Raw genomic sequence first — 19860 nt, 5'->3', positions numbered from 1 at the left:
TCCCCTGAATACTTCTGATCAGTCATCAGTTGAATACACGGACAAGAATCCACAGAAAGAGAGCCAACCATATAAAAACTTATATACTAGTATTCAGTGCATTATTCAAAATGCAAACAGATGGAAACAACCCAACAGCTCATAAACTGAAAAACAAGATAAGCAAAATGGCCCAGATCTGTAATCCCAACTAAGGTTGAGGCAGGAAGATCTTAAATTCAAGGCCAGCCTAGACAAATTAGCAAGACTTTATCTCAAAACAAAAAGTAAAGAGGCCGAAGACATAGCTCAGTGTAGACCATCTGTCTAGCATGTGTGCTGACCCTGGTACCACAAAGAAAAAAAAAAAAAAGGATAAGCAAAATGTGATCTGTCTACACAACATTACATTTACATGAAATGTCCAGAGCAGACAGATCTATAGAAATGACATCAGTGAGCCCCTGGGACTCAAGAGATTTGGGATTGGTAGCTAAAGGGTACCCGGTTTCTTTATGGGAGTAAGGAAGTGTTCTAAACTCAACTGTAATAATGACTATTCAACACTGTCAAGTGTTCAAAAATCACACTTTTAAAAACTGCCAGTGACACATGAACACAATGACACATGAACAGTGGATTGGGGGGGGGGAGTAACAAATTCTAAATACCAGTCTTTTCTACATCTGCTGCCAACTATCAATTTTCCATAGTTATCAGAGAACTTTTTGGTTTGTTTCATCTTATTTGTTGCTATTGGTAGAATCTTAATATAGTGAGATAAAGGCTGGCCTCATACTATAGCTGAGGATGACTTTGAACTTCTAGTCTTCCTGCTTCCATCTCCCAAGTGGTGGGATTACAGGAGTATACCGCTATGCTCCGCAAGCATGCTACCAACTGAACCACACCCCAGCCTTATCAGAGAGATGTGTGCAAGCCTTAGCACCTTAATGCAACACAAGAGGTAACAGAGCACTAGAGTGCTTGCCTACCATGTGTGAGGCTCTAGGCTAAATGTCCAGCACTTGTGAAAAAGAGTTAAAAACACTCACGACTCAGAGATTATGCAGTTTCTGTACAAAGCCCTGCATTCAATCCCTGCACCATATATATCAGGCAGGCTTACTGAGGATTCCAGCTTAGGGTCATCCTTAGGTAAGTTAGCGGCCAACCTGGGCTTCACTAGATGAGATCCTTTCTCATAAACAAAATAACATAAAAATAATTTAAAACTCCTGATCAAACTCTATGCCTTCCTATCATACTCAGAAGAAAACACGCTCACTGGCCCTTTAAGGACTGCCCATTTGGAAAACCACCTAAGTTACATTCCTTGCTCATGTCTTATGTAAAAACAAACCTCACTGGAAATACAAAAATACAGTTATGTTTGGTCAGAAAGCTTCTCCAGCTTGACAATTCAGAGGTCATAACGCAGACAGTGGACAAATGCAAATACAGATTTATACCACAAAATACCATACACAAACAAACCAAGTTAGAATGGATAAATATGTAAAATGAACAAGAGTTAATATGCCTACTTTACTAAGAACTTCTGTAAATAAAAAACAAATAAATAAAAATTAAAGGTCAAAGTATCGAGGGCTGGAGAGTTGGCTCAGAGGTTAAGAGCACTGGCTGCCCTTCCTGAGAATCCAGGTTTGATTCCCAGCATCCATGTGATGGCTCAAAACCATCTATAATTCCAGTTCCAGAGGATCCAATGTCTTCTTGTGCAGCCCATGGATACCAGGCACACACGTGGTACGCAGACATATATGTAGCAGACAAAATCCCCATTGACATAAAACTAAAAAAAGGGGGAAAAAAATCTCATTTTTCTTTTAAAAGAACAAAGTAGGGGCTGGGGAGATAGTTCACTGAGAATACCTGTGCAGACATGAGTTCAGATCCCAGCACCCATCTGAAAAGTTAACTAATTGGTGGTACTTGTTACCCAGTCTACAAAGATCGGAGGCAGGTTAGATGGGGCACTTTGGCCTCCTGCCTAGCCAGAAAAACAAACAAAAAAACCCAACAACAACAACAAAAATACAGTGATCTTTGGGCCAGTGAGAGATTCACAAGGGAATAAGGTAGAGAGCTACAGAGGAAGACATCAGGGTTCTATGAGTATGTGCACACCACATACTTATATGAAGGGGTGCACAGCGCTCGCTGTCTCTCTGTCTCTCTCTCTGTCTCGGTCTCTGTCTCTGTCTCTCTTTGTTTTTAATTTACAAACATTAAAATAGGCTGTAATATGGCTCAGTGGGTAAAAACAGCTGCTGTATTAGCCTGGTACCAGAGTTCAATCTCTGGCAAGCTGGAAGGAGAAAACCAACTCCAAAGTTGTGCACCATGGCAAGTGTGTGCGCTCTCCCAGCCATGTCCTAGCAGGCAGAAGCACTGCTTGTCGCACAGGAGAACCTGGAGTGGAAGATACTGGATCTCAGGCAGGCGAGTTGGCGAGATATGCCTTGTCTAGACAACGGCAGAACAATCATTGGAGTCTGGCAGAGATGACCAGGACTGTTTATACTGATCATGTTCAGGGAAGAGGAAATGGCACAGGAACAAGTCAACACACAGGGTATGAAATGAAAGGAACGAGGCACACGAAGGACAAAGAACCTGGCATACAAGAAAGCCTAAGCGGAGAGTGGTACTTCAGAGCCATAAAATAGACTGAATTCATTAAAACATGAGCCAAAGATAAACTGAAAGAGTCAGCTCAAAAACCCACAGAAAACAGGTCAAAATAACACCACCCATCTGACAGTTGATACTGTCAACAGGATCTAGAACTATACAGCAGGCAAATCTCAGGGCATGCCCCTGAAGGGGTCTTTAGACTAGGTTAACTGAGGTGGGAAGCGCCACCATAAGTGTGGGTGACACCGTCTATGGACTGAGGCTCCAGACTGAATAAAAAGGAGCGAGTGAGCTGAGCATCAGTGCTCACTGCTTCTGCGGTGTGACAAGGCACTCCATGCTCTAGCTGCCATGAGGCCCACACCCTCAAACCGTGAACCAAAATAACCCCCTCTCTACATTGCTTGTATCAGGTATTTGGTCATATCAGTGAGAAGGGCAATTAATACAACACACAATCGTTAAAAACATAAACACAAACTTTGTTTGCATGTGTGAGATTTTGCAGCTCACTGGCCAGTTTTGTCTAATGCCAGGTCTATTGGCTTAGGGTGAGAGTGCATGCCTGTAATCCCAGCTGCTGTGGAAGCAGCAAAAGCACCACAGATGAAAGGCCAACCAGGGCAGCAGAGAACAACTCAAACTGACACAAGTGGGAAGCACAGAGAAAACCAGTAGATAATAGAGTGCTCCCTACTGTTCGAGAAGCCCTGGGTTTCATCCCCTGTGGTGGAAGAGAGAACTAATACACAAGTCTTACCGTGTAAAAGTACTGCTAGGTCACACAGAAGCATCATTCAACTGCCTCTGGATGCTACATGGGAGGGCATGTAAGGTTTTACTTCCTGATGATATGTATCTACTACAGCATTGTTGTTTTAGTGTGTGCTCCTCCACTACGTCTCCTCACTGCACCAAGAAGCCACACTGAGTTCATGCAAGGAACTGACCTAACTATACAGTTCTCAGAAGGATCACAAGAAATACACAATGGTAACTACAAAGGTAAAGTTCTCAAAGTATACTGGTTTCACTGGAATCAAATATGCCCATTTTTAGATCACAGGTTCTTCTGTCAGGGAGCAGACACAGGTGTCTGTTTGAGTACATTTGTGCAGGATGTGTTTGTGCATATGCATGTAGAGGTCAGAGGTCAACTTCAAGTGACAGTGCTCGGGAGCCATCCTCCTTGATTTTTCCTTTGTTTTGAGACAAAGTCTCATGTAGCCCAAGCTGGCTTACAGTTTGCTATATACAAACATGCTTTTCATATCCTACTGATGAACAAAGAATACTGGGATTACAAACATACACATGGTTTTCGGTGCTGCCAACCACACCCACAGCACTTCGGAGGACCACTTGTGGAAAGCTGGTTCTCTTTTCCCTCCAACTAGGTCATGGAGATTGAACAAGGACCTCTCTCAGCCTGCAGAAAGCATTTTTTTTTTTTTTTTTTTTTTTTTTTTTGTCCTTTTCGAGACAGGGTTTCTCTGTATAGCCCTGGCTGTCCTGGAACTCACTCTATAGACCAGGCTGGCCTCAAACTCAGAAATCTGCCTGCCTCTGCCTCCCAAGTGCTGGGATTAAAGGCGTGCGCCACCACCGCCCGGCTGCAGAAAGCATTTTTACCACTGACCCACCTACCTTATTTTTTGAACTATCATTCACTGAGACCTGGATACTCCCAGTTTGGCTACTCTGGCAAAGCAGAAACCCCGAGATCTACTTTTCCCTGACTTCTGACTCTATTAGAATTGTAAACTCTTGCCTCTGTACCTGGCTTTTTTGGATCAAACTCAGATTTTCACACTTGCCTAGCAAGCAATTTATCATCAGCGCTATTATTATCATCTTCAGTCCGCTAAAGATCAGAGTTTAACGTTCCAAAATCTCCGTATAAGAATTGCTAAAGATGTTTGTAAAAGACTTTTAATTAGTGCAAGGAGTTAGAGACAGTCAGATCTTTATGCATTCTGGACCAGATTACCCACTGAAGAAAGAGGAAAAAAAGAAAGAAAAGGAAAGGAAAAAAAAAGAAAAGAAGGAAAGAGAGAAAAAGAGGGGAGGCATAGACACAAACAGCAAGTATGGCCAGAGCGGTAAGGGTAAGCTGGAGACAGTGTGGAGGTGCCTGAGTGATCAGTGACTATAAAGAATGACATCAGGGCTGGGGTGTAGCTCAAGAGTGCACTGCTTGCCTAGAGGTCCTGGCTACCCTCAGCTCTTCAACAAACATGTCAGTTCATGACAGACAGAAGAAACCAAAGCAAAACCGCAGTAAATAGACACACCCGCACATGCTCGCACGCACACAAAGGTACAGGAGAAGAGATGGCTCGGTGGCTAAGAGCATTTGCTGCTCTTGCAGAGAGCCCAACACCCACAAGGCTGCTCACCACTACTCCTTTTAATTCCAGCACTCAGGAGGCAGAAGTAGGCAAGACCTGCTAGAGGCCAGCCTGGTCTACATCGTGACTTCCAGCTAGCCAGGGCTACACAGTGAGATCTTGCCTCAAAAATAAAATAAAAAAATTAACACTTAAGTGTAAACTTACCAATCAAATCTTAAATTGAATTTTATAAAAGATATTCAAAACTGACAACAGAAAGGCTAAATGTTAAAATTAAAACACAGACATAGCAAGTTAATATGAAATTAAAAAAAAAAGTGTTTCAAAATATTCAGGTAATGGGCTGGAGAGATAGCTCAATGGTTAAGAGCACTGGATGCTCTTCCAAAGGACTCCAGTTCAATTCCCAACACCAACATGGCAGCTCACAACTGTCAGTAATTCCAGTTCCAGGGAATTCAACACTCTCATAGAAACACAAGTGTAGGCAATGTACATTACATAAAAAGAAATACATAAATGAACTAAAAAAGAAAACGTGTTTCAAAATTTACAGGTAATTGGGGCTGGAGAGATGTCTCAATGGTTAAGAACATTGGTTGCTCTTTTGAAGGTTCTGGGTTCAATTCCCAGCACCCACATGGCAGCTCACAACTGTCTGTAACTGTAATCCTGTGGGATCTGAGGCCTTCTGCTGGTGTGCAGACATACATGCAGACAAAACACCCGAATACAAAAATGGATTTTAAAAATAAAGTTACATACACACAAACACACAAACACACACACACACACACACACACATAATATAACACACACTCCCTCAGCACTGGAATGTTTATCATACTGAGTCCCATAAGGTTTTGGTTGCATTCTATCACTGAAAATAAAAAAAATTTTTAGAAAGTATCTATATAAACCTCTCCCTAAAATAAAGTTTTCTTTTCTAAAAGCACGTCATTTTTTTTAGAAATGAGAAGAACAGTTCTGCTCATGCTGTATTTCTAGCATGTAACATCTTGCAAGTAGTTAACCATATTCTGTATCAGCTCAACACATTTCCTACCGAACACTCAAGATCACAAAAAAAGACCCAGACTGGGTAATTAAACATTTCTTTTGTTGCAGTAAGTGACCTCTTCCTTAAAAGATATTACAGTAGTGCTGAAGAAACCTACATGGGTAGAATTATACATTCTACTTTAATCTGTTCTCCGAGGTTTCCAATGTTACTTCTCCCCTGATGCCAATGTTACTCTGAGTCCAGCTGAAGCTCTTCACCGCCTTGATAAAAACTCCTACCTGAACTTTCGACAGGTACTTCCCACCTACAGTACAGGCAAGTGGAAAAGGAAGCGCATACCTTCCGTCTTTCAGGGTGTTAACGATGAACCGGTGGACCTGGCAGACACAGTTGCTGGCCAGCTTCCCCCCCTCCACCAGGGTGTTCAGCTGTGTGGCCAGCATGAAAGCTGCAGAAGCAGAGAGAGAGAGAGAGGGGGGCTCAGTCTCCAAGCCCTGCCTTAATCTGAAAGCTCATCACAAGGAAAACCATTAAACACAGCTGTTTAAAACTCCTCAGACCCTGCAGAGAGGAATGCAGCATCAATCCGCCCCGTGTGAAAATGTGCAGCTACTCCTGAATGTTATCTGTTTCCCAACAGCTCCAAATCATTTTTACTGTCATTCTAGTTTCTGGGGAAAATGAAAGCAACTCTTTCTAGGTCTTCAGCACTGTGACTGGAGACAACAGGTAAATATTCCAGAAGGGCCCGCAACTTCTTTTTAAAGCTTCTAGGGCAGAAATAAAACTCCTGAAAAGGCAGGACAGAACAGCTCACCCATCACACCCACAAAATGCCAATACTATCCTTAGGGAAATTATCAAAGAAAACATACACCAGTTAGAGAAAATTAATTAAGCTGAATGGCAGCTTTCCACGGTATCCAGTCTATTGTTAGACAGCTCTGCCAGTGGCAACTCTGCCTGAACAAAGCCTGCAGCCGATGTGGGCTTCAGGGGCTCCAAACACTGCAATCAAAGGGTAGGGGGTGCTGCAGTTATTCAAGGATTCCCAAAGCCTAGATTTATTCATCATACTCACAGGAAAGCGTGTTCAACCCATCACTCATAAGCAGTCGGTACCGGGGTGGACTATTCCCTGTAGTAATGGGTCGGATGTTCTGAAAAAGTTGAGAGAAAGTTGATTCATTAAGCAGGCTCTTTGCCCAATTCCTACGGGTAAGCAAAGCTATGTGGCAGGAGACTGGGTTTGCCATTAGTTTAAGACAAGATGAACTGCTTGCCCATCCTCTTAACACCCAAATACAAATGAAACACTAGGTTGAGCTGTCATTATTAAAAACAATATACACTGAAGTTTCAATAATCTTTCTCCTGCGTAAGATGACACCTAAGAAATGCAAGAACTGTTTAGGGAACATGCTGAAAATATGAAGTAAAATTAAAAATGGAAAGAAAACAATTTGCCTAAAGCAGGGACAGAAGCACAGATAATAGCAACATGTGGCCATTCAGATCTGGGGCAGGGCAGGCACGGACTCAGCCAGAAAGGGAGGGGCAGCCTCTGAAGGAAGTTAATTAGGCAAACAGAGCCAGAAGGTGACTGGCCCAGGAGTGATGAACGTCTTCACCGCCTGACTCTGTCAGCAGGAATGATCCTGGAGTCTCTCATCTATTGAGATCTGAAATTCACAATATGTTTTAGAACCCACTAAATGATGGGTCGATTAACTAAAAGGAATTTAAATGGGATGCTGGTGGTGTAGGCCTTTTAATCCCAGCACTTGGGAGACAGAGGCAGGTGGATATCTCTGAGTTCGAGGCCAGCCTGGTCTGTGAGTCCCAGGACAGCCAAAGATATATAGAGAAACCCTGACTCGAAAAACCAAAACTAAAAGCTCATCAAAAAAAACCCTATAGTATCTGTTGGGGTGTGTGTGTGTGTGTGTGTGTGTGTGTGTTAGAGAGAAGGGTGGGGAATGTGTGTTCTGAAAACGGGAGAGAGAAAGAATGTGCGAGTGTGTTTCTGGGATGTAGACAAAACTGTATGTCATTCATCAAATGCAATTTTTAATTATCTATGAGTTGAAACACGTTCATTCTACTCAACACACGTGCAGGTACTTACAATGACTTGAAGGACGGGCTTTATGGATGTATCTCCCTGCTGCATTATGGCCTGAACAAGAAACACAGATTCTTATAAACATTTTTAAAAACGTAATGAACCACAGATAATACTGTCCTAAGAGCTTCCCTAGCCAGGGCCATCATGACGGCTCAGGACGTAAAGCCCTGAGTCTGATTCCAGGAGCTGTGGAAGAGAGAAAGAACCAACACTTGAAAGCCGCCTGCCCACCTCCATGTGCAAAAACACACCATACTAACAATAAGATAAAATTAAAGTAAATTTAAAAGAACCACTTCAGAGGCAATCAGTAGAAAAGTCTTAATTACATAATTTGTCTAATGACAAGCCACGAGAGTGCCAGTTTTCAAAGAAAGCACATATCTGTTGCCAAAAGTAACACTGTTTTCTTGTGGAAACTGGAATATCGGAACACTTATATTCACTACCTCGAGCTTTATTGTTTTTTTTTTTCTTTAAATTTGTTTAGTGGTTTAAAGAGAGGGTCTCATGAAGCCCAAGCTGGCCTCAAGTCTGCTAAGTTCCTAAGGATGACCTTGAACTTCTGATCCTTCTGCTTTTAGCACCCAATACTTAAGACTTTTCTCCTGAAATCAGTGATAATGTTAACATAACAGGCTAGGGCGCTCCTGTCACGTATCTCTAGTTGACCTCGAGCTCCTCCTAACCCTAACCCTACTCTAACTCTGGTGTTGGAACCACCTCCTGTGTCGGAATTGCTTTTGATTAAATAAAACATATCAAACATGGAAGATCTGAAAAGTGTAATGAGCCAATGTTTTTCAAATAACTAATGCTGAAAGAAACACACAGCTGAGCATGGTCACACAGCCTGTAAACCTCAATAATCACGAGGCTGAGGCAGGGTCATGATGAGTTCAAGACCTCGTTAAACTATAACGTTCCAGAAAACAGACCTACAAACTCAGCTGATTTTGTCAAACTTGACAAAACACCTCAATGGAACAAAAGTGGTGCAACAAATCACCACACATACAAAATGTTAGTACTCTGTCTAAACTCCACCTCCACAGTTACCTGGCAACCGCCAGGTAGGCCTGGTCCACTATAAAAGGGGCTGCTTGCCCCCTCCTCACTCTCTTAATCTCTTACTCTCTTGCTCTTACCCCCTTACTCTCTTGCCTCCCTGTCCTCTCCCCCCTTCTCTTCCTCTCATCTACTTCTCTTCTCTCTTATCCTCCCATCTTCTTCCCCCCACCTTTGCCCTATCTCCTGAATAACACCCCCACCCCCAACCGTGTGGTCTGGAGTGGTCTGTTCTGAGCTGCGGTCAGACTAACACAAACAGTAAACTCAAGGGCTGGGCTATGTGCTTGGCAAAGCTTAGTGACTAAATTTGATCCCCAGAACCTGTGCTTTAAAGAGCCATACATGATGGCACATGCTTGTAACTCAGTGCCGGGGAAGTAAGGACAAGCAGAAACCTGGCGCTCACTGGCTAACCAATGAGCTTGAGGACAGCCAAGGCTATATAATGAGACCCTGCCTCAGAGGGGGAGGGGGTAATTAAAAGATGAAGCCAATGAGATGGCTTAGGGGGTAAAGGTGCTTGTTGCCAAGACAGAGGACCTGAATTTGAACCCTAGGTCCCACTTGGTAAGAGAGAAGCAATTCCTCCAAGTAGCCCTCTGACCTCTGCCCAAGTTGAGTGGCACACAGAAACCCACACTCATATATGGTTAAGCTCTTGTCTGGCACAGAGTCTCTGTGCCTGAACCTTAAAAACTTAAATGAAAAGGCAACACAATTTATGAGAAAACAGTTGAGGTATTTATATTTAACAGAAGACAAGAAAATTCTTCCAGTTCATTAACGCTACAACACACAACACAAGTTTTTGTTCTTCAGCACCTGTTCTTGCTCTGCAGCTTATGCCAGCCTCGAGCTCCTGACCCCTCTGCTGCTCCAGCAGTGGAATGACAGTCACATTCCAGAATTAACCCAAATTCAAGGGATCAAAAGATGTGCACTCTTCACAAGATATACAAATGGACAGTAAAGACACAGGATGTTCAGTGTCATTCCTAATCAAGAAAATACAAATAAAAGCCTGGCAAGCCAGCATAGCCTCACACTCACACACCCACCAGCATAGGAAAACCCAGAGAAGAACACAAAGCACTGGCAACTAGACTTCTCATATACACTTTGGAAAAGCTGGCGATTTCTTACCAAATTAAGCATTCAGTTACCATATGACCTAGCAATTGCACTCTCAGATATTTATCTGTAAATATCTGGATTACTTTGCATGTACAAGAAATTTAATACATATTACATAATTTATGTGTATATTATGAATAATGTATACGTAATATGTTTAAATATTTATACGCATAAAGATCTGTATATAAATGTTCAAAGCATCTTCATTTATAATAGCCAAATATATATTTATATATAAAGCCTGTAGTCCCAGCTACTTGGCAGGCAGAAACAGGAAATGACTGAGGCCAGAAGTTCAAAGCCAATCTGTGTAGCATAGAAAAACAAAACAAAACAAAACAAAACAAAACAAAACCCAACAACCAAAGCAAACCCGACAAACTCTCTCTGTAGATGAGTACCAATCCTCCTACTCCCACCTCTCAAGTGCTGAGATCACTGACATGGACCAACCATCAAATTCCTTTTGTGCAGTGCAGGGGATGAAGCCCAGGGCTTTATGCAAACAAGGCAATACTCTACAAACTGAGCTACAGCCTTGGATTTCATCCGTTTCCTTTTTGAGACAGGATCCTACTACATAGTCTCAAGTTTCAAATTCTGCCTTAAGAGTTCTTGGTTTATGGAACTGTTCCCCGGAAGCCAGCTGGATGATTGTTTTCTGTTGTTTTTTTTAATCTTTATTCATCGTGTGTGTGTGTGTGTGTGTGTGTAGGTCAGAGGACAACTTGCAGGACTCAGTCTCCTCTTTCCACTGTGTAGGTCCTGAGGATCAGACTCTTGGTGGTAGGATGGTAAGATGGTACTGAGCCATCTTGCAGGCCTCCATGGACAACTTTTTCTTTGGAAAGTTGTTTCTGGCCTGGGTGTGAGAGCTTACACCTGTAATCCCACCACTCAAGGGAAGAGCTAGGAGGACTAACAGAGGTGGAAGCTAGCCTGGGCTACATAGTGAGGTAAAGGCCACATACTCAATACATGGCAAGACCCAACCCATTTTAAAACACTAGGCAAGGTGAAACGAAAGTCGATTCATTTCATCATAAAGTCAATCATTTCATTAAAGTTCTATTTATCTTTAAAATTGTATGCAGGTTATGGCTTGTTTTTAATTTAAACAGCATCATAAATAAGCAAAGAAAAGCAACATATCATAACATGTACATTTAAAAGTACTTTAGGGGCTGGAGAGACGGCTCAGCCATTAAGAACACTAGCTGCCCTTCCAAAGGACGGGAGTTCAATTTCAGGTACCTACATGGCAATTCACAACTGTCTCTAATTCCAATTCTAAAGGATCTGATATCCTCACATAGACAGATATGCAGGCAGAGCACCAATCTACATAAAATAGTAAAAAAATAAGCCAACTTTTTTTTTTAAAGTACTTTAGATTTGGGCTGGAGAGATGGCTGAAGGATTAAAAGCATTGGCTGCTTTTCCCAGAGAACCTGAGTTCAATTCCCAGCACTCAAATGGTGGCTCACAGTTGTTTATAAAAAGACAATCTGATGCCCCTTTCAGGACAAAACATCCATATACATAAAATACGTAAGTAAATCAATTTTTTAATGTATACTAGGAGCTGCGTGGTGGTGCTTCCTCTTACTCTAGCACTTGGGAGGCAGAGGAAGGTGAATCTCTGTTCAAGGCTAGCCTGGTCTACATAGCAAGTTCCAGGACAGCAGAAGCTACACAGAGAAACCCTGTCTGTCATGGGCTCCTTACCCATCTTTGCACTTTAACGTATTTGACTGTAAAATCTGATGTTTTTAAAAAATAAGAACTGACATTGGAACATCAAAAATATTAATTTCCTTGACTCTTTCTTTAGCTGGACTATGTAAAGATATACACGATGGGATGGTCAGAGGTATAGTTTAGCAGTAGAGTCCTTGCCTACCATACACATCTGAGGTCCTGGGTTTTACCTCAAACCCCTGGGAACAGCAGTAAATAGAGCCTGTACTTCATCACAACAATTACATTTTAAAACTTTGGCCCCTGATACCTCCATTTTCCACTGTTTGCATAACCACTGGGGCCTGAAGCTTTTGTGCTGACACTTCTGTTAGCTAATCATCAGGTAACCAGGGTCTCTATGCTCCATCACCATCAACACATATTTAAAAAAAAAAACAAAAACAAAAAAAACAAAAAACAAAAAAACATTGTGGATCCCAGATGGTGGAACATCTTTAGTTCCAGCACATGGAAGGCAAAGGCAGATGGATCTCTTGGGTTCAAGGCCAGCCTGGTCTACATAGCAAGTTCCAGGACAGCCAGGAGAGTTTTTAAAACAAACAAAGAAAAACAAAACAGAAGGCCCCATTTTACTTATGAACAAAGCATGTAAAGAAAGAAAGAAACAAAACCCCACAACTTTTATCTACGAACAAAGCCTAATACTTCACCCAATGTTGGAAATAGCTTTCTTTCTAAAATATTTATATTTAAAGAAAACTCAGCAAATTACTCAGATAACCCTATAAACATTCTTTTTTTTTTTTTTTGGTTTTTCGAGACAGGGTTTCTCTGTGTAGCCCTGGCTGTCCAACTCAGAAATCCGCCTGCCTCTGCCTCCCAAGTGCTGGGATTAAAGGCCTGCGCCACCACCGCCCGGCATAAACATTCTTTATAAAAGTAAAGAATTATTTGTAATTGCCTTAAGGGTACAAGGTGGCACCTGTATTGACAGGACAACTCAGGCATCACATCCCAGGTGGCATTTCTATAGCCCTAATGTATTCAAATATCCCTTTGATGCTGACAACTGTTTTCCCTTTTTTTCTTCTAAGCTGGTTCTTTTCTCCCTTCTACATTTGTCCCCTGCTTTCCACAGTTTTACTCATTCATACAACTAGCAAACATTATTTAGGCACCTAAAACTTGCCTGATACTATGTACATCACCCTAAAGGGGGCCGGAAAACAGCAGCTAGTTCAGTCTCTACCATCTCCTGTAGGAAATACAAAGTAGCTAATACTTACCAAATAAACATTTCCATCTGTGATGATCACTAGCCGCACCAGCAGAAGCTAACCACTAGATTTAGAAACTCAGTTTCCCAACTAGCCCCTTGCTCAGCTTCAGCCTCATTTTACAGACAAGGGAAAGCGTTTGGAATGTTGTCCAAAGCCATACATATTGTAAGTGAACAAAAAAGGCCTTGGAGTCTCAAAATACTTGGATTCAGGCTAGTTACTTTGCCGACCAACTCAGTAACAACTAAGCTGAACAGGAATATTGTGGTAGCAAAGGAAATTGAAACAACTATCAATGGCCTCTAGGGCAAGAATATATTAAAAACAAAACAAAAAAAACCCAAAAAACCAAAGCCTGGCAAGGAGACTGTGGGAAGAGAGTGTGCTGACTGGAACTGACTAGTTCAGGCAACAAAAGACTGTTTCAGTGTGGATGGAAAGTGTGGAGTTAAACACTTCAATTGGTGAATTGGTGATGGACTAGGCATCCAGAGTCAGGCACAATGATGCTCTGAGGGTAAGGGTGCCTGCTGTGTAAGACCAGCTACTTGAGTTCAATCCACAGAATACACAGAAAATCGGGAATAGAATCAACTTCCCAAAGTTGTCCTTTGGCATTCCACATACATGCAACATCGCCACCATGGCATGCATATGTAATCAAGTATATACACTACACACACACACACACATTCTCTTAAAAATCCAGACTTAGGGGCATAAAGGATTTGCTTTGATACATGTTCAATTGAAAATGACTTTGAGGATAGAGGGCAGATCGAATGCAGCTCAGCAGGAAGAAATTAATGAGACAGTGACACGCAGGTGAGGGACTGTTGGGTCAACAAAAATTCAGAGGGGCTTGCCAGTAAGACAAGGAAAGAGTAGTCAACGTGAATCACAGGACACTGGACAGAGAGGAGTGTTAACAGAAAGAAGCAATGGCCAACATGCCCAAACAATTAGGTCAGCTGAAAACTTTAAAATGTCTTCCGATTTGGCTACTGGGAGGCCACTGGTGACTTTGGCCAGAGTTTTCTCTCGTGACCAGAGAAATGTCTAGTAGCAGTAAAGAGTTACCAGGAGGTAAAGAAGTCAAACAGCCGAAAACAAACAAGTCCAGAAAAGTTTGGGGTGATGGAGAAAGGGAGGAAAAAGAGGCCGCAGAAGGCAGACAGCGGCATGTTTATTTGTCTTGTTTTCTTAGGTAGAAAAAAAGATGTGAACTCTTCTGCGAGGACCAGGATGCCTCCTTCGAAGGGTGATGGTCTTAAAAAGACCCGGGGCCGCATCCCAGCGGATGCGCAATTTCCTCCCTGACGTTCTCCGGGAGAACAGCGGCTCCCTCCCCCTAACCTCTTTGCACCGCTCCAAGCCCGCGCTGCTAGGGCCATCGGCCCCGCTTCGGGTCGTCTCCTTACCGCGATGGCCCCCTCGCTCAGGTGTCCCACCATGGCTGCACAGCTAACTCCCGCGCTCGCGCTTCCGCACCGCCCGAGCTTCTCTGCCGGGTGTCCCGCGGGCTGCTCTGCGATTGGCTAGAGCCACTGTGCGTGCAGCTCCGCCCACAACGTGCGCGCGGTGCGAGGGGCGGGCCTAGACGCTAACAGCCACCGCATTGGCTCCCGCGCGACGGGCGGAGCACGTGACCCTTCCGTGGCGGGGTTCGAGGCCTAGTGGCGGGATGGCGGGACCTAAGGGCGGGGCTCTGGTTCGCAGTATGCCCATGTCTGCGCGGTGCCGCTGAGTTGGTCCTCGGCCAGCTGTCGGAACTTTACCCGCTCAGTCGTTTAGCGGATACACAAAATGGCAACCCAGGGGACAATCGGAGCTCTTCCCTGGTAACTGCTGCTAAATATAGTCAAAGCAGTGACCTGGGTCCTTCATTCACGCAGTGCGTGCCCGGCGCCCGTGCCAGGCCCAGAGCTTGGCACTGGGGGATAAACAAGGTAAATCAGACTCAGTCTCCGCCCTCAGAAGATCGTAGTTCCACCTGAGAGCTGTGGCAGCAAGGAGCCCAGCCTCATGGTTGGTAGACGCGATATGGGCCACACATGTGGAGCTCCAGAGTTGGGGAAAAAAAAAATCAGTGAGGCTTTCGAGAGGAGATGCGGTTTGAACTGAGTTAAATATGTGTGGGAATTTGTCAGGTGGATTCCAGTGAGGGTAGTGATGTTCCTAAAAGCCCAAATGGCCTGTGCAAAAGTACTAGAGAGCCTGGCTTGCTGGCTCTCGTCTGTAATCCCAGCCTTTGGGATGTGGAGGTAGCAAAAGTTCAAGGTCAAACTTACCAACCCCGTTGAGTTCGAAGTCAGCCTGGACTAAATGAGACCCTGAGAAATAAAGATTTGGGAGCCTGGCGTGGTGGTACTCGAGGTAAAAGCAGGCAGATCTCTTTAGTTCGAAACCAGCCAGTGTTACATAAGAAGACCCAGTCTTAGCTATTTAATAATAATAATAAGGGAGAGAGGCAACTGAAAGAAAGGCCTGGATATGGAAACAGAAAACTGAACAGTCTAAGAAATGCAAATATTTAACTTCATAGTTGCTGGGGTGAGTGAAAAGAAGTCTGGAAGGCTTTAGGCAACTAGGGTAAACCGGAGGCTAGAACTGGAATAGTACCCATCTACTGGTATTTGATCCCTATTTGTACAACCACGATCTACCATAGTTTCAACAGTCTTCCAAAGAATATTTCTGGGTGACAGAATGTTTGATGAATTGGTACCACAGATTAATTCTTCTTCATCGTATCAACAACTATAGATAAGCACCAGAAGAGTTGATTTTTGTTGCTTCTCACTTGGTAGGGTGAAATATCGATTTTTCTAGAACTGTACATTTGTAGAAAGCTGAATCCTTATGTTCTAACTTTACAGAGCCAAGGTAGCATGGATCTACCTGTAGATGAATGGAAATCCTACCTACTTGACAAGTGGGCTTTACTCCCGAAGTCTGTGCAGGTCACAATTTCTACAGCAGAGACTTTGAGTGACATCTTTCTTCATTCCTCTTCCCTTCTTCAGTAAGTGGATGGAAACCTTAGGGAAATTTTGATCTGGAAAACGTTTTGTCTTGTCATTTAGTCTGAATATCTCTTTTTGAAGGAAAGAGTAGCTTTATATTTTTATATTATGGGGCATTTAGCAGTCATTGTTTGTTTTCACATTTCGTCCTAGTCTGTGATTATGGAATGGGTAGGCATAACTATTTTCCTCTTTTGACATATGCGATACTTCAGTAATTTAGTATCTTGCTGCAGTCCCTTGCTATCACTCAAAGGATATGACACAGATTGTGTAGCTGTTCATAGAAACTTATTAAGTACTAAAGGTGAGAAAGAACCCTAGAAATCATGTAATTGAGCTCCAGAAATTTTCAAATTCTATGGACTACATTCACTGTAAGATAGACATTTTGTGTCACAACCTAGTAAATGTATACATATGTAGAAGTTATATTTATTCAGCAAATTTTTTTTTAAATTTTTTAGTTATCTGAAATTAAAATATAATTATATCATTTTCCCCTTTCCTCCCTCCAACCTCCCCATGTACCCCTTCCCACTTTGCTCTCTCTCAAATTCATGGCCTCTTTTTTAAAGGTGTGTGTGTGTGTGTGTGTGTGTGTGTGTGTATCCCTAAATACAATCTGCCCATCCATATAATGTTACGTGTGTGTATATGGCTTCAGGCCTGACCACTTTGTTTTGGATAACCAACTTGATGGGTGGGGGTTAAGGGGTAGAGAAGTGTTCCCTGGGGAAGACTATTTCCCCCCTCCCCCCCCTTTTCAGATTAACTTATATAAGCAAGACCTTCAGGCTTTGTGTAGGTAGCCTTGCTGTTGAGACTTCAGAGATAATAGCCTCCCTGACGTTTCCAGACATTTCTAGGAGGTGCAGTCTCACAGACTTTCTGTTCCTCTGGCTCTTAGAATCTGTCCACTCCCTCTTCCTCCATGTTCCCTGAGCCTTAGGTGCAAAAGTACTAAGCACCCCATGATCACATGTTCAATAAATAGTATTGCTCTGTGGCAATCAAGAATATTAATCCCTGCAATCTGAAGGCAGAGGTAGGTAGAGGTCTCTGAGTTCAGAGCCAGGCTGGTCTATGTAGAGAATTCCAGGCCAGCAAGCAGCAAGGGCAATATATTGAGACACTGTCTCAAAAAAATAAACAAACAATTGTTTTGGCAGCACATATACTAAAAATTGGAACATAACCAGGCAAAGAACAAGGATCCAGCCTGGTCTACAGAGTTAGTTCCAGGACAGCCAGGGCTACACAGAGAAACCCTGTCTCAAAAAACAAAAAACAAAAAAAACCAAACCAAAACAAGGATCACCAGGAAAGGATGTGAACGTGGGTGCACTGAGCAGGTTCAGGCAATAGCAAGAGAGGCAGACGCATCTGCTTAGGCTTCTGGCCCTCAGGACTGTGAGGATAATAAATGGCTGTTGTTTGGAGCTGCTCAGCTTCGATAGTTTGTTGAACAACAATAGAAAACTAGTTGGCAGAGGCTTGAGTGTGATGTGAGCTGATTATATTTTCAAAGAGCCATGAGCAAACTAAGCCTGCAGGATAAAGCCATCCAATTGTCTCTTAGGACCAAGGCTAAGAATGGCTTTTACCAGATAAACATTTGCAGTTGATTTTAAGATAAAGAGCACTGGCCATGAACCCTAATTAAACAAAAAAGACTTTTTTTTTTCTTTTTTTAAATAAAAAAGGCCAGTGAACTGGCTCAAGAAGAAAAATGCTTGCCTTCCTAAGATATAAACCTGACCACCTACTATGCAAGCCTGACCACCTACAGTGCAAACTTGATGACTTGAGTTCAATCTCTAGGACCCACACAAACACGGAAGCAGAAATCCAATTCCACAGAGTTGTATTCTGACCTCCACACACATGCTGTGGAATACGAACAAACAACACAAACACTAATAATAAAATAATAATAATAATTTTAAAAAGCAACAAATCCCACTGTTGTCATTAGTAGATGTACATTGCAAAAATTATACTCTATTATGTTTTTTAGTTTCGTCAAAAGGTTTTGGAAATCTATTTGTTATACAAGTAACTATAATTAATATTTACTTCTTGGCTTTGTAAAGCCTAAGTACTATAGCCTTCTACATGGAAAGTTTGAAAGTTTGCTGAGCGCTGATTTTTCTTTTTAAGATTTTCTTTTCTTTTTTTTTTTTAATTTGTTTTATTTATTACATATACAACATTCTGCCTACATGTATGCCTGCAGGCCAGAAGAGGGTACCAGATCTCATTACAGATGGTTGTGAGCCACCATGTGGTTGCTGGGAATTGAACTCAGGACTTCTGGAAGAACAGACAGTGTTCTTAACCTCTGAGCCATCTCTCCAGCCCCCTTTTTAAGATTTTCAATTTAAATTTCTTTTTACTTCTGTGTGTGTATACCATGTGTATGCATGCACATGGGCCGTTTACACATGGTGGTCAGAGGACAATTTTGGGGAGTTGGTTCTTCTACCATGTGGGTTCTAGGGATTAAACGCAGGTCATCAGTCTTCCTGCCAGCTCTGAACAGTCATGTGGTCCTGAGCCTTGTTTTAAAGAACCTCCTGTCTGCTGTGTCAAGGATAGACAGCGGAAGGAGCCAGGGTAGAAGCAGAGAAGCCTATAAGGCCAATGCAGTAACCCCAATAAGAAGATGGACTTAGGGCCGGACAGTGGTGGTGCACGCCTTTAATCCCAGCACTTGGGAGGCAGAGGCAGGCGGATTTCTGAGTTCGAGGCCAGCCTGGTCTACAGAGTGAGTTCTAGGACAGCCAGAGCTACACAGAGAAACCCTGTCTCAAAAAACCAAAAAAAAAAAAAAAAAAAAAAAGAAGAAGAAGAAGAAGACGAAGATGGACTTAGGCCGGCATGAGTGTAGTTAGGGGAGGAAGAAGCATTTGGACTTTGAGGTAGATATAATGGCAGCTCTTTAGATGAGAGGTGTTGTGTTGTGGAGTATGAGAAGTAAAAACTGACCCCAGGGAAAAGGGAGGAGGGTGACATTGCCAAATCTAGGAACCGAAGATAGGGAAAGGAACCACACTCCGTGTTTGAGTTGCATGTGTCCCAGTGGTAATGTCTAAATATGTTTGGAATTTAAGAGAGAGGCCTAGGATAGAGATACAAACCTGGGGGGTCTCTGTGGCATTTAGAGCCATAAAACTGACTAAGCCACCGAGTAAGTGTGTGAGTGCTTACTGCATGTGCTGTGCTATGACAGTGTGCCTTCTGCTTGCCTCATTTTGCAATGCTAATCAGAACCCACTAAATTAATTTCATGACCCACTGAATCATGACCTGCAACTTGAAAAAAGCTGAAAAATGTCTAAAGCGGTCTACAGGATCTGTGGATTCCCTTTACAGAATTCCAAAAATGGTTGAGAACTGATGAAAGTATGGCTAATAGGCAGACTTTTGGCTAGGTAAGTTATTCCAGCTTACTAACAGAAACATGTAATAAATAAACAGTAATCATTGACTA

General features: G+C 42.7%; 2 protein-coding genes across 5 annotated transcripts in view; one reads left to right on the top strand and one right to left on the bottom strand.

Annotated features, from left to right (window-relative positions):
- Positions 1–14906, bottom strand: part of Rpa1 (replication protein A1) — a 47287-nt gene extending 32381 nt beyond the window's left edge. The window contains exons 1-4 of the mRNA XM_034506393.2: positions 14760–14906; positions 8147–8197; positions 7100–7178; positions 6358–6466 (exon numbers count right to left, since the gene is read on the bottom strand). Of these exons, the coding sequence (XP_034362284.1) occupies positions 6358–6466; positions 7100–7178; positions 8147–8197; positions 14760–14792 (272 nt within the window). The 5' untranslated portion in view covers positions 14793–14906. The remainder of the gene's footprint in view (positions 1–6357; positions 6467–7099; positions 7179–8146; positions 8198–14759) is intronic.
- A 34-nt stretch (positions 14907–14940) lies between these two features.
- Smyd4 (SET and MYND domain containing 4) overlaps positions 14941–19860 on the top strand; it is a 57672-nt gene continuing 52752 nt past the window's right edge. For 2 of the 4 annotated variants that reach the window (XR_013111199.1, XM_076936307.1), the window contains exons 1-2: positions 14975–15287; positions 16218–16363. Coding sequence is in view for 2 of the 4 variants with exons in the window: in XM_076936307.1 (XP_076792422.1) it covers positions 16230–16363 (134 nt within the window). In the remaining 2 variants the exon portion in view is untranslated. Of the gene's footprint in view, positions 15288–16217; positions 16364–19860 lie in introns of those variants that run through there. The other 2 variants (XM_034507439.2, XM_076936308.1) reach the window with 2 other exon arrangements.

This window comes from Arvicanthis niloticus, chromosome 6 (assembly GCF_011762505.2).
Source record: "Arvicanthis niloticus isolate mArvNil1 chromosome 6, mArvNil1.pat.X, whole genome shotgun sequence".
Taxonomy (NCBI): domain Eukaryota; kingdom Metazoa; phylum Chordata; class Mammalia; order Rodentia; family Muridae; genus Arvicanthis; species Arvicanthis niloticus.
The sequence above is the reverse complement of the archived record's forward strand: the minus strand, read 5'-3'. Positions and strand labels throughout refer to the sequence as shown.